The 12,381-nt window shown below is 45.5% G+C and overlaps 1 protein-coding gene across 1 annotated transcript in view; it reads right to left on the reverse strand.

The window, feature by feature from the left end:
* Window positions 1–10,273: 10,273 nt before the first annotated feature.
* LOC146776396 (peroxisomal trans-2-enoyl-CoA reductase-like) overlaps window positions 10,274–12,381 on the reverse strand; it is an 81,639-nt gene continuing 79,531 nt past the window's right edge. The window contains exon 6 of the mRNA XM_085637450.1: window positions 10,274–11,930. Coding sequence (XP_085493576.1) covers window positions 11,754–11,930 — 177 coding nt within the window. The 3' untranslated portion in view covers window positions 10,274–11,753. The remainder of the gene's footprint in view (window positions 11,931–12,381) is intronic.

A 12,381-nucleotide genomic window follows, 5' to 3' on the forward strand; every position in this document is an offset into this window, starting at 1 on the left:
CCTATTGTTTGTACACAGAATGCACCCCCTGAAGCACAGCAGGAACAAGAAGCAAAGACACCAACAAGCACCAACATCTTCTGCTGACCTGCCTCCGAGACCAGTCATCTGCAAGTCTTGTTGGGGGGCCATGTTTACACCTGAGGTACACGGTACTCAGGAGCAAGGGACCACATCACTCTCCCTGCTATTCCAGAGTTGAGAGGAGCAGGAGCAAGCACCGTTTTCTCTAGTGCAACCATAGTGAGTCCTAAGAGTCTCGCTCAGTACTAGTGGTTTGTTTCCTCATGATTCACACTCTCATTTACGTTGACCTCATCATACCACAAGTGGAACGTACATGATGCACTCACAAGGCATTTCAGACGTCGCACGTGCAGATATTGTGAGTCCAACATTCACACAAATTTGTAGCTTTTAAGCAGCATGTGGTTATTTTGTGGTTCCCATGAGCACACATAGATGCACACAATCAGGTGACATGTTCTGCGACCAGTGTTGGATGTAGGAAACAGGTCCTGTGCATGCTCCTGCTTCCTGATATGTTAATGAGCACTGACAGATCACTGCTGGGATTATACATTCTGTTGTAGATCTAAACAATTGCTCCATTTTCTAAGCTGTCTTGCAATTTAAAGGTAGTAGTACAAAGTTACTCATGTGATAATATAACCCATAGTCATGAGAATGGTTTACCACTATCAGCGAAGGGCTACATTTGTCTGCTGAGGAAGTGTACTTTAGCACTAGATTTTTCCACCAGATTGCATAATAGTATAGACATGTTATGCTTACACACTCATTCTTGTAGTGTTGCTCCCTTCTTGCACAAAATCCTCAACTGCCTTTATGGGGAAAACATTACTCTTAATCCCATTATGAACCCTCTCGTGCCGACTCATCATTGATGGACTAAAGACATACACTGATGGGCTCCTATTTCCAAGAGGAGAATTAGTCCCCAAAGTTGGTTAAAAGAGAGAACCTACAGACTTAGAGAAACATAGTCTCACCATTTAGGTAACCTTATTGTTTGCGCTCTCCAACTGCATCCTCACTAAATATTTAGCAATTACCAGATTCATTAATGGTGACAGAAACGTCTAATGCAAATGGCCAAGATTTGACTTGACAATGTGGCAATATTGTAGGTTTCAGATGACGTGAGATTCTGAGTGGATTGGATTTTTATCACTTGACACGTATCTTCACACTGCATCCACTTATGCATGATCACTCCTGTTTAGCGCAATTGCTACATGTATTGGACATGCATATGAGGAGTCCTTGGCTCCAGACTACGAATTGTATATATATGACAAAGTGTATTTTTAATGTGCTGTGTTGGCCTGTTTTGCTTCCTCTCTCCTTCTCCTCTAGGCCCTTCCAATACGGAAGTGTTAAGTTTTCCTGACACTTCCCTAGGGTAGTTTTATCCAGGCACTACCACAACAACTTAATATTCTTTCTTACACCCTCACAATTTGTAGATAGTTCACCTTTCACCGGTCCTGATGAATTGCCGCTGGATCCCCCTGACCTTGAGGCAAGAAACATGTTGACCATCTGAGTAGAGCAGGGTAGTCCTTGACCCATTGTGTCCAGACCACCTCTCATTTCGTTTTTAATAGGGGGTTTACTGACCGAATAAAATTTATTATTCAGACTAACCAACCCTGTTTTAAAATACACTCACCAACGTCTACACCTACCTGGCCCTCACTTGCACTCACCTTCGGCAAGGAACAAAAGATCTCCGCTAAAGAGCCCCATCTTTGGGTGCCCGTCGGGAATTGCAGCGCCGACCCGACGAGGAGCAAAACCCAGATGATGAAGCATGACACCTATCTTGCTGGGTGTGTGAGGGTTTTAGTTCCACCAATGTGGGTTCCCCCACCCATCACATGCTATTAGCTCCCAGGCTACCTAGACATTATTCCCCACTTTGTCTCAATCTCAGGGACTAGTGTACTCTTCACACTACTCCACACTAAGAGGAACGGTATACCTTTCTCGTATAACTACCTCAGGGCTTGTATACTGGACCTCGTTAAATATAGCCCACCCGGTTTTATTTTCCTTCGCTTGATTGTGATTTCTTGCGCGGCTGACAAACCGCAGGAACGTATTGAGGTTACCTACAGTGTCAACTGACGCTGGTAGGCCCACTCCGCAGCAGACTAATCCCTCACGTTGGGTTAGTGGCCATTGTTCCCCATACTCCACATAATGGATGGAGAATTAGGGATTAGTTATGGCGAAGATGCAGTCACTGATATCCTTAGAACACCGTCACTCCTAGGAGCAGACGGTACAACAGCAAGCGTGTCCCACTCGGATGACTGGTCCAACTTAGTCTCCCTAAAGAAAGAATGGCTCAGAATAACGATGCACGGAGCGGTAATGACTGAGTATTTGAGGGCCAACATCGCCCCGAATGGACTGATCGTCAATATCTTCCCCAGATTATTTCTGGAGGATCCCCCATTCAAGAAGGATTGGTCCTCAGTCTCTTGGAAATGTACCCGTGATCTCCTAGTCCTTATAATCAATACTGCCAAAAGACTCGCTGGTGCCCTGCTAATACGGATACAAGCCGCTGAGTCTACTATGAAATCTACAGTACCTAACAGCACCTTTAAAACCAAGTTGGCTGAGATCAACTCAGAAATAACAGAGAATAGAGAGTATCTTCTCAAACAAAAGATTGCCAAACTACAGAAGGATATCTCGAGGTTCGACAAAGAAAAGATCTTCCCCTACCTGAAGTCAGATTTCACATCTAGTAGGAGTAATTACTCCAGTGATGAGGAATCGAGTAATAATAGCAGGAGGGACTCCAACAATAGCAATTCGAGCTCTGGCAGTTGGGACACCCCGAACCAGAGAAGAAAGAACAATCGAACTTTCTATAATCGAGGGGAATCAATGTTCCCCGGTCCACCACAAACTCAATTTTGGCAATATCCATTGTTTCCACCGTGCCCTCCCCAATTCTACCCAGGGGCTAACCCCCAACCTTTTTTAGGCAGAGGCTGGGGCAGAGGAAGAGGGCGAAGGCGAGGAACACAGCATGTCCAGTGGCAGGACCAAGTCCAGCCCCCGATGGAGACCCGGAGCCAACGCAGGGGCAGAAGGACTTAGTAATCAACCTGTCTGACAGACCACTCAACAGCGTTGAGCTACGAGTGATTCGAAAAGGACTGGGTTTTGTACCCACCCCTAGGGTAGACAAATTCAGGGAAGCATGCGAACTGCACAGTTTCTTTAGAAAGATTTGCCTAAAAGCCTTTTTTCATAACGAATCCTCTATAGACGCAGAGAACACAGATACTGGGCTACATAATCCATCAACCTTCACCCCCAGCGCGGGCATGGTTCCCCCAGAAGTCCTAACCTTTGAAAAAGCTATACTCAAAGATCTAGCCGTGACACGAGATAGGTCTAACACTTTTTACAACCTCTCTAAAGAGGAAATGAATGCAGCCAGGGCCCTGGCTGACGACCACTCGATCACAATTAAACAAGCAGACAAGGGTGGTGCGACAGTCATCCAGTCCACCCTCGACTATGAGAGAGAATGTCGGAGGCAACTAGGTGATCGAAAATACTACACACCTATCACATTAGACCCCACACCAAGGTTGAAGAACGCTATTAATAGCCTTACCCTCGAGGCAGAGACGAATGGGTGGATCACGAAGAAAGAAGCCGATTACCTTAACGCACGTAATCCTGTAACACCATACTTTTATACTTTGCCCAAAGTCCATAAAGGTACTTTACCGACCCCAGGCAGGCCCATTGTGTCCGGGATCGGCTCTGTTTTAGAGCCACTGTCCAGATTTGTAGATCACTTTTTACAACCCTTGGTCCAAAGAATACCGTCTTATATCAAAGACACCAGTGACATCCTAAGAACAGTAGAAGGGTTTGAACCTAATGGGGAGATCAGCCTTCTGGTCACCTTAGATGTGGAGGCGTTATACACCAATATCCCACAACAAGCAACCCTGACAGTGATCGAAAAGGCTCTTCGAAATGAAGACTGGACATCACCCACTCCTGTGTCTTTCATTATGGACCTAGCGTCCCTAGCATTAACAGAGAATTCCTTTGAATTCAGGAACGAACTGTTGCACCAATGCCAAGGGACTTCTATGGGCAGTACATTTGCCCCTAGTCTGGCCTGCCTCTATATGGCAGCTTTCGAGGAAGAGGTCATCCAGAGCCCCACCAATCCTTTTAGCGATAATCTGATCATGTGGAGGCGCTTTATAGACGATGTCCTCATCCTTTGGAAGGGATCCTGGAGTAGATGTGAAGAGTTCTGCCAATGGATTAATTTACAGAACCCCTATTTAAAATTTACCGACCACATCTCTCCGTCTCACATTGCCTTCTTGGACCTAGATATTAGATTAACGTCCGGGGCGTTAACAACTAGCCTCTACAAAAAACCAACAGACAGGAACAGCCTTCTGCTGTATAGTAGTCACCACCCCAAGGCATTGAGGGATAACTTACCTTTCGGTCAGTTTCTCCGTGTGAGGAGAAACTGTAGCTCAGTGTCGGACTACAAAAAAGAGGCTGATATTCTAGCAAACAATTTAAAAGAGAGAGGATATCCGACCATCACTATCACAAAAGCCATGAAACGTGCTAGGAATAACCCCAGAGAGGTGTTGCTCGAGACCAAGACCCGGGAACAAACCGACATCCTGACCTGTGTCACCTCGTTCACCCCCTCCTCTAATACAATGAAAAAAGTAATTAAAAAACATTGGGGCATACTAGCTGCTGGTAACCTTTCTTTGCCTCAACCCAGATTTGCCTTTAAAAGAACTCAAAATCTGAAAGATATCTTAATCCACACCAGACCTGTAAAAAAAGAAGCTCAGAACCCTCAGGGCACTCTATGGGGGCTTCCACCTGTCACTGGACATTTCCCCTGTGGGAATTGCACATCCTGCAAACAGACGATGACTACCAAGGAATTGATTCTGTCCGACACCCTAACCTGGACACTGATACGTCATACAAATTGTAACTCCACCAACTGTATCTATCTATTGCAGTGCCCCTGTACATTGAACTACATAGGGATGACGACACGGCCCATCAAAACACGCATCACGGAGCATAAAAGCAACATAAGAGGCTTAAAAGAGACCACAAAACTGTACTGCCATTTTAAAAGTCTCCATCACACACCAGACTCCTTAAGATGGGTCATACTAGAGTCACATCCAGGCATTACATCACAAGCCTTGTTTAGATTAGAACAAAGATGGGTGCACAGATTGGCATCTGACACGAGAGGTCTGAATGACGATATACCGTGGGGCACTTTAACACACTGATATCCTGATACCCGCCCGAGTATTGTCAACAAACCTGACCAAACGTGGGAGACAAGGGATGGACTTAGACTTACAGATACGACAGCGATCCTACATACCTTTTAGCCCCTTCAGGACATCACTGACTTCCAACTGACACAACAGTGATCCCGTAAATAGCCTGATTCAACCCGCATTACCTAATCATATTACCTGATCTTAGGCAGTATGCACACCACTAGTCCTTTATCCTCCCGTGTAGACATTGATACACAAGACTAGGGCTTAATGGGGTTCATTAGTATTCCCGGGGACCCTCTCCTGGCCTCTGAGACGTACCCAACATGACCTGATGCTGCCTCAGCACCCCATTCCAAGATGGCGCCCGTAGTCACTCTACGTAGGCGGGTTCCTTCCGTAACTAGTCGTCAGAGTGCAGACGCCCAATTAGAACTCGCTTACACTTTTCTGGATTGGTTCTTAACTGAGCAGTGGAAAGTGAACCACACTTCCCGGTTTCGGCGGAGCGGGGTAGGTTTGCAGACCACCCTTGGGCGACAGAACTGTAAGTAATTACCTCCCGACTAACATCATTTAAATTGAACGGTCAGGGATTCCCTCTGCGCCGGTGGACGGCTGACCGCGGCTGTTGTAGCGGACCGACCCTCAGGCTGCTTTGTGCTCTCTCCTGGGTGGCGCTCAGGACTGGGGGTCGGCTCGCTCCTCGGGCGGTGGTTTCCGGTGACCGGGGTACCGGGGGACCTTGTTTACCAGTTCCCCAGACAACACCTAGCACTACCAGGTGTGTTATTTGTGTACACCTACCTGTTTGAGCCTCTTGTTTACACTACTGTCCACAGTAGGCTAACACGCCATCCCAAGAGGCTCACCATGTACCGATTGGAGCGGCACCTTCTATAACGTTAGGTGAGCATTGTCAGACCTCATGACGTGAGATTCTGAGTGGATTGGATTTTTATCACTTGACACGTATCTTCACACTGCATCCACTTATGCATGATCACTCCTGTTTAGCGCAATTGCTACATGTATTGGACATGCATATGAGGAGTCCTTGGCTCCAGACTACGAATTGTATATATATGACAAAGTGTATTTTTAATGTGCTGTGTTGGCCTGTTTTGCTTCCTCTCTCCTTCTCCTCTAGGCCCTTCCAATACGGAAGTGTTAAGTTTTCCTGACACTTCCCTAGGGTAGTTTTATCCAGGCACTACCACAACAACTTAATATTCTTTCTTACACCCTCACAATTTGTAGATAGTTCACCTTTCACCGGTCCTGATGAATTGCCGCTGGATCCCCCTGACCTTGAGGCAAGAAACATGTTGACCATCTGAGTAGAGCAGGGTAGTCCTTGACCCATTGTGTCCAGACCACCGCCTCTCATTTCGTTTTTAATAGGGGGTTTACTGACCGAATAAAATTTATTATTCAGACTAACCAACCCTGTTTTAAAATACACTCACCAACGTCTACACCTACCTGGCCCTCACTTGCACTCACTTTCGGCAAGGAACAAAAGATCTCCGCTAAAGAGCCCCATCTTTGGGTGCCCGTCGGGAATTGCAGCGCCGACCCGACGAGGAGCAAAACCCAGATGATGACGCATGACACCTAGCTTGCTGGGTGTGTGAGGGTTTTAGTTCCACCAATGTGGGTTCCCCCACCCATCACATGCTATTAGCTCCCAGGCTACCTAGACATTATTCCCCACTTTGTCTCAATCTCAGGGACTAGTGTACTCTTCACACTACTCCACACTAAGAGGAACGGTATACCTTTCTCGTATAACTACCTCAGGGCTTGTATACTGGACCTCGTTAAATATAGCCCACCCGGTTTTATTTTCCTTCGCTTGATTGAGGTTTCAGATGGTGTCATGCTTTTTTAAACTTCCTACTTGTAGGTTGATTGAATAGCACTCCAAAGTAATTGACATAGGAATATGCATTGAATAAAATCGGGCATCTTCCTGGTCAAAGTGGCATATTTGTTTTATGTCAATGTCTTGCTATATAGTCTTTATTCTAGTTTGCCCTGTTAGCAATATACTGTATGTTGTAGTTCGACATACCTTTTACCGGGAAGACATAAGAAGTAAAAAGTAGGAGTAAAACATTTCCTTGTCTGAGGTATCAAGCAAATGGACCTATGTGGTCTTAAATGTGAATGTACGGACCAGCATGCACCTATTTTATTGGTACAATTCAAGGTTTCATTTCTAAAATACACAAAAGCCTTTTTAGGCTAGTACAACTGTAAACTGCCTTTTAGGTCTTGCATGAGACAGCGCATGCGCTGTTGCTTGCAAGACAATTTGTTAGCTAAGGGGGGCTTAGAGGCCACCAATTGCTTACCATTGATTGGCTTCCTTGTTTCTCTCATTTTCTTGCTTCTCTTTGGTCGGTGCATGTCGGCTTCACTTCTTCATGTGTTTGTCCCTCCCCTGGAGCATGGCCCAAATACTGCTTCCTTTCGACACCCAGTGTCCTTCCACTGCTTCCTCTTTCCGCAGGTACTTTTCTTAAACTTTAAGTTGTAGCACTCCATAAGAGTGCATCTGATTTGCAGGACATCTCGCTCCCTCCTTTCCAGCTCTAATTGTTGTTGCTTGCCCAGTATTTGGTGCGCCACTCTTTGCCTTCTTGTTGCTCTGTTGTTCTTGCCTCGTGGTATCTTGCCCCATTGTTGCTGCTGCCCCATTGTTATTGCCATGCCCCTCACTGTGTTATTGCTTGCACTCCCACCACAATCCCCTCCTGCTTTGTTGCTTATCCCCATCCTCTCCTGCCAGGAAAAGAAAACATTGGCAAAATCAATAGGTTCCCCCATGCATTGACAAAACCAAATAGTTCTACAATTTGGCTTTGTCAATTTTTTTAAGCAATATTTTACAACAGCGTCATACTGTTTTATTTTACTTTCAGCAATGTTGCTGTACAACGTGGCTAAAAAACATCTTGCATAGGCATGACCTATAGACTTTGCCAATGCTTGTTTGCTAAATGTGACTAGAACTCTCACAGTTATTCTCTGTGGGGCTTTACCATGCCCTCTGGTATTTTATCCTCATGGATGTGTGGCATACCCAGGCAGCATTTGCTTTCTTTGTTTCAAAGAAAGAGTCACATGTTTGAAAACACTTTTTTTATTAAAACATGCAAAAAAATGTCTAGTGAGAGACAGACTGAGAGAAAGAGAGAGAGAGAAACAAGCAATTAGAGGAAGCTGGACACATGCACACATTTCACATTATTAGTGGTACTCAGTTGGCTGTGGCCATAATGGGCGAAAACACTTTAGAAATGGAAGAGGCTACAGGAGGAGTCTCTTCAGTCACTTCTTTTACTACTTTTCACCTCTGCTTGATAAATGAAAAAACTCTTTACAGGTTCTCCGGCTTGTCCACTTGTATCAAAGCGCCCTTTCTGTTTTATGAATTCAGGGCTGAGGATAAGCTCATCAAACATTTAGGAATGCATTGTAACTAACTCAGTACCAAGGAAGTAGTCAGAAAATTAAAATACCCCCCCACTTGGAACCGAAGCTCTTCTGGCACCAAGCAAGCAAAACAAGTCATTGCAACTCTTCTTAGAAGAGCTTGCTTGTCTCTTCCATCCAGACATCCATTCATCTTTTCATCCTTCCATCCACCGCTGATATCCACCATTTCACTTTTACATTCTGTCATCCTTTCAGTCGTTTATCCAACATTCAGCCTGTCACCATTCCATCCATCCATCCGTCCACCCATCTATATCCAAACCTATCCATTAAACATATCCATCCTTTCACTCAGTCATCCATCGTTTCACTTACCCACCCCTTTCATCCATTCATCCATCATTTCACTCCTCCATCCACCCTTTCCCTCATCCATCCAACCTTTCACTCCATACATCCGTTCTCCCTTTCACTCCTTTCACTCATTCATCATCTGCCCTTTCACTCAGTGATCCATCCTTTCACTCATCTATCCACTCTGACCCATCCATCCATTCATCCATATATTTACCCTTTCACTCATCCATCCATCCTTTCACTCGCTCGTCCATCTATTCACTGTTTCACTCAGCCATCCATCCTTTCACACATCTATCCACCCTTCGACCCACCCATTCACTCATCCATTCATTTATCATTTCACTCATCCTTTCACTCACTCATCCATCTACCATCCCTTTCACTCATTCATCTTTTCTTTCACTCATCCATCCTTACATCTATCCTTTCACTTATCCATCATCCATATCTTTCCTCCCTTTCACTTATCCATCTTTACATCCATCCTATCACTCATTCATCCATGCATCTATCATCTACCTTTTCACTCACCCACCCATCCACCATTTCACTCATACATCATTCAATACATTCACCCTTTCACTCATTCATCCAATCCTTTCACTTACTCACTCACTCATCCATCCATTCCTTTACTCACTCATCCATCCATCACTTTCGCTCATCAATCCATCCTTTCATCCAGCCATCCATCTATCCTTTTGTCCATTCATTCACCCATTCTTTCATTCAACTGCTCTTATACCTAATATTTCACCCATCCATCCAAACATCCATCCATCCACCCTTTCATCCTGCCCACCCACCCTCTCACCCATCCATCAATCAATTCACCATCCATTTCCCCTTTCACTCATCATCCATTCACTCTTTCATTCATCCATCCTTTCATCCAGCTAGCCATCTATCCTCCCTTTCACTCATCCATTCATTCTTTCACTCACCCATCCTTACATTCATCCTTTCACTCATCCATCCATCCAATCTACCCTTTCACTCAGTTCATCCACCAACTCATCGATCCAACCATTTACCCCTTCAGTCATTGATCCATCCTTTCACTCACTCAACATCCATCCTTTCTCTCCTTTTCCATCCATCCTTTTACTCATCTATCCATTCACCCATTCCTCCTTCAACCCTTTTACTCATTCATCCTTTCATTCATTTATCCATGCATGTAGCCATCCAACTTTTCACTCACCCAACCCATCCACCATTTCACTCACTCACACATCCATCCCTTCATCTATTCTTTCACTCATCCATCCATTCTTTCATTCACTCATCTGTTCATTCATCCTTTCACTCATCCATCCATCCTTTCTTCCAGCCATCCATCAATCTATCCTCCCTTTTACTCGTTCATCCATTCTTTCTCTCATCCGTCCTTACATCCATCCTTTCACTCATTCATCCATGCATATATCCATCCACCCCTTCACTCACCCACCCACCTAACCATCATTTTAATCACACATCCATCCATCCCTCTTCCACTCACTGACCTTCCCATCTTTTTGCATTAATTATGAGCCTTTTCTGGCAGTTGCAGACAGAAGAGACCCATTAAAAACCCCACCTCCGCTGTAGCTGCTAAAGCGTGGGGTTGCTGATGCCCCTGCTCAGTACTTTCAGTGTTAGGGATGCACCACAGTGGACTGCACCCTACTCAATGTTAGGAGTTCATTACCACCAACACTAACTGACCACTCTTCAGTTTTTGCAGAACAGGAGAGGACACCTCGTACTTCTACAATTTCCCCTGAGTAGTCTCTACTGGTGTGTCTGGTTCTGACCCCTCTTAATCACACAGCTCGGTTATATAGGATTGCCCTTTATTAATCAAATGCTGAGGAAAAGTGTAAGAAAACCACAATACTCAACATCCCTCCAGACATTAAAAAGGAGCGCCGACTCCTCCGCTAAGGCAAAGGAGTGTTGCCCCACAGGAAAAATAAAATGATAATAACACAACGTTATTATAATTGTATTTTTCCCGTCCTGGCCCAATTTTGTTTAAGGGGCAGGGCAGGGCTGGGCTGTCACCTAGCAGGGGATGAGTGGTATTTGCACTTAAGTATGCATAACAGTTTGGCTGGCCGTCTTGGGCCGGCCAAACAGTCATGCGCACTTTGCATGTTCTCCACCCAGGCTCAGACCAATCAAGACACTGCTATTAGCAGCGTCGTGAATGGCTGGGGGAGTCTGAAAGCCTGTGTGCTTCCTGTTCCTATGCCGTCCATGGAAGAAGAACGAAGGAGAGGCGGCCTCGGCCAGGTAAGTGGAAATTTCTTTCATTTTTTCAAACACCCCCCGCCTCCCCCACCCCACCACCACTGCCCCGTAGCAGCAACCACTGTTAAAAAGAGAAGACAAAGCATAGCTCCAGGCAACGATGGTCTGAGTGTGGCTACAGGTGGCCCACGGAGCCCAGAACAGGATCATATGAAAGGAGGTTGTGGGGGGATGGATGAGTATAGAACCCAACCAGAGTGCAGGACCACCGGACGATTACAAGAGGAGACAGTGAGAGAAGGCTAGTGCTGGCGCTAAATGTTCTCTATCGAACGTGCCATTGGACCCTCAGATTCTGCCTTCCAGTATCAGGGTCTTGAGGTCAGCAGCGGAGTTGGCACAGAGTACTGTATGGGTGATGCATCTCTTCTCTACCAGGGAGGCCACCGCCTCTCCCACCTCCAGGTGACTCACGTATCCGGGGCCAAGACGTTCTGGGGTGGCCACTCCCATGTTAATCTTTACCTGTGGGTGCAAACAAAAGTAGATTATTCTCCACAGTCAGGCAGAAGCAAGGCAATCTCCAAACAGTGTGTTCATGTGGGAGGCTTCAAGCAGTACGCTCTGTCTGTTCAGCATTTCTGCTCCATATATGTCACAGTATGTAAATGTTGTCAAAAACATCTGGTTCTAACTTTCAATTTCTACATAACGTGAGCTACAAGATGTCGGCCCCTATTCTCCTATAGGTTATATGCCAGAATTCTTGGAGTTTGATTGGGCTCCTAGAACAAAAGCAAGACCATTAGTAGAAGGGGAGTCACACAAATGAATGAGTGAGACTGAAATGAAAGAATGATCAGGGCAGAGGAGTCATACACGTCCTTAGCCTTAGACGAATAAGCGTGATGGACGGGGGCCCAATGCTGCAGGTCCTGGGGATTGGAAGTTACAGTACATTTATTCAAGTTGTTAA

This window comes from Triturus cristatus, chromosome 12, assembly GCF_964204655.1.
Source record: "Triturus cristatus chromosome 12, aTriCri1.1, whole genome shotgun sequence".
Classification (NCBI taxonomy): domain Eukaryota; kingdom Metazoa; phylum Chordata; class Amphibia; order Caudata; family Salamandridae; genus Triturus; species Triturus cristatus.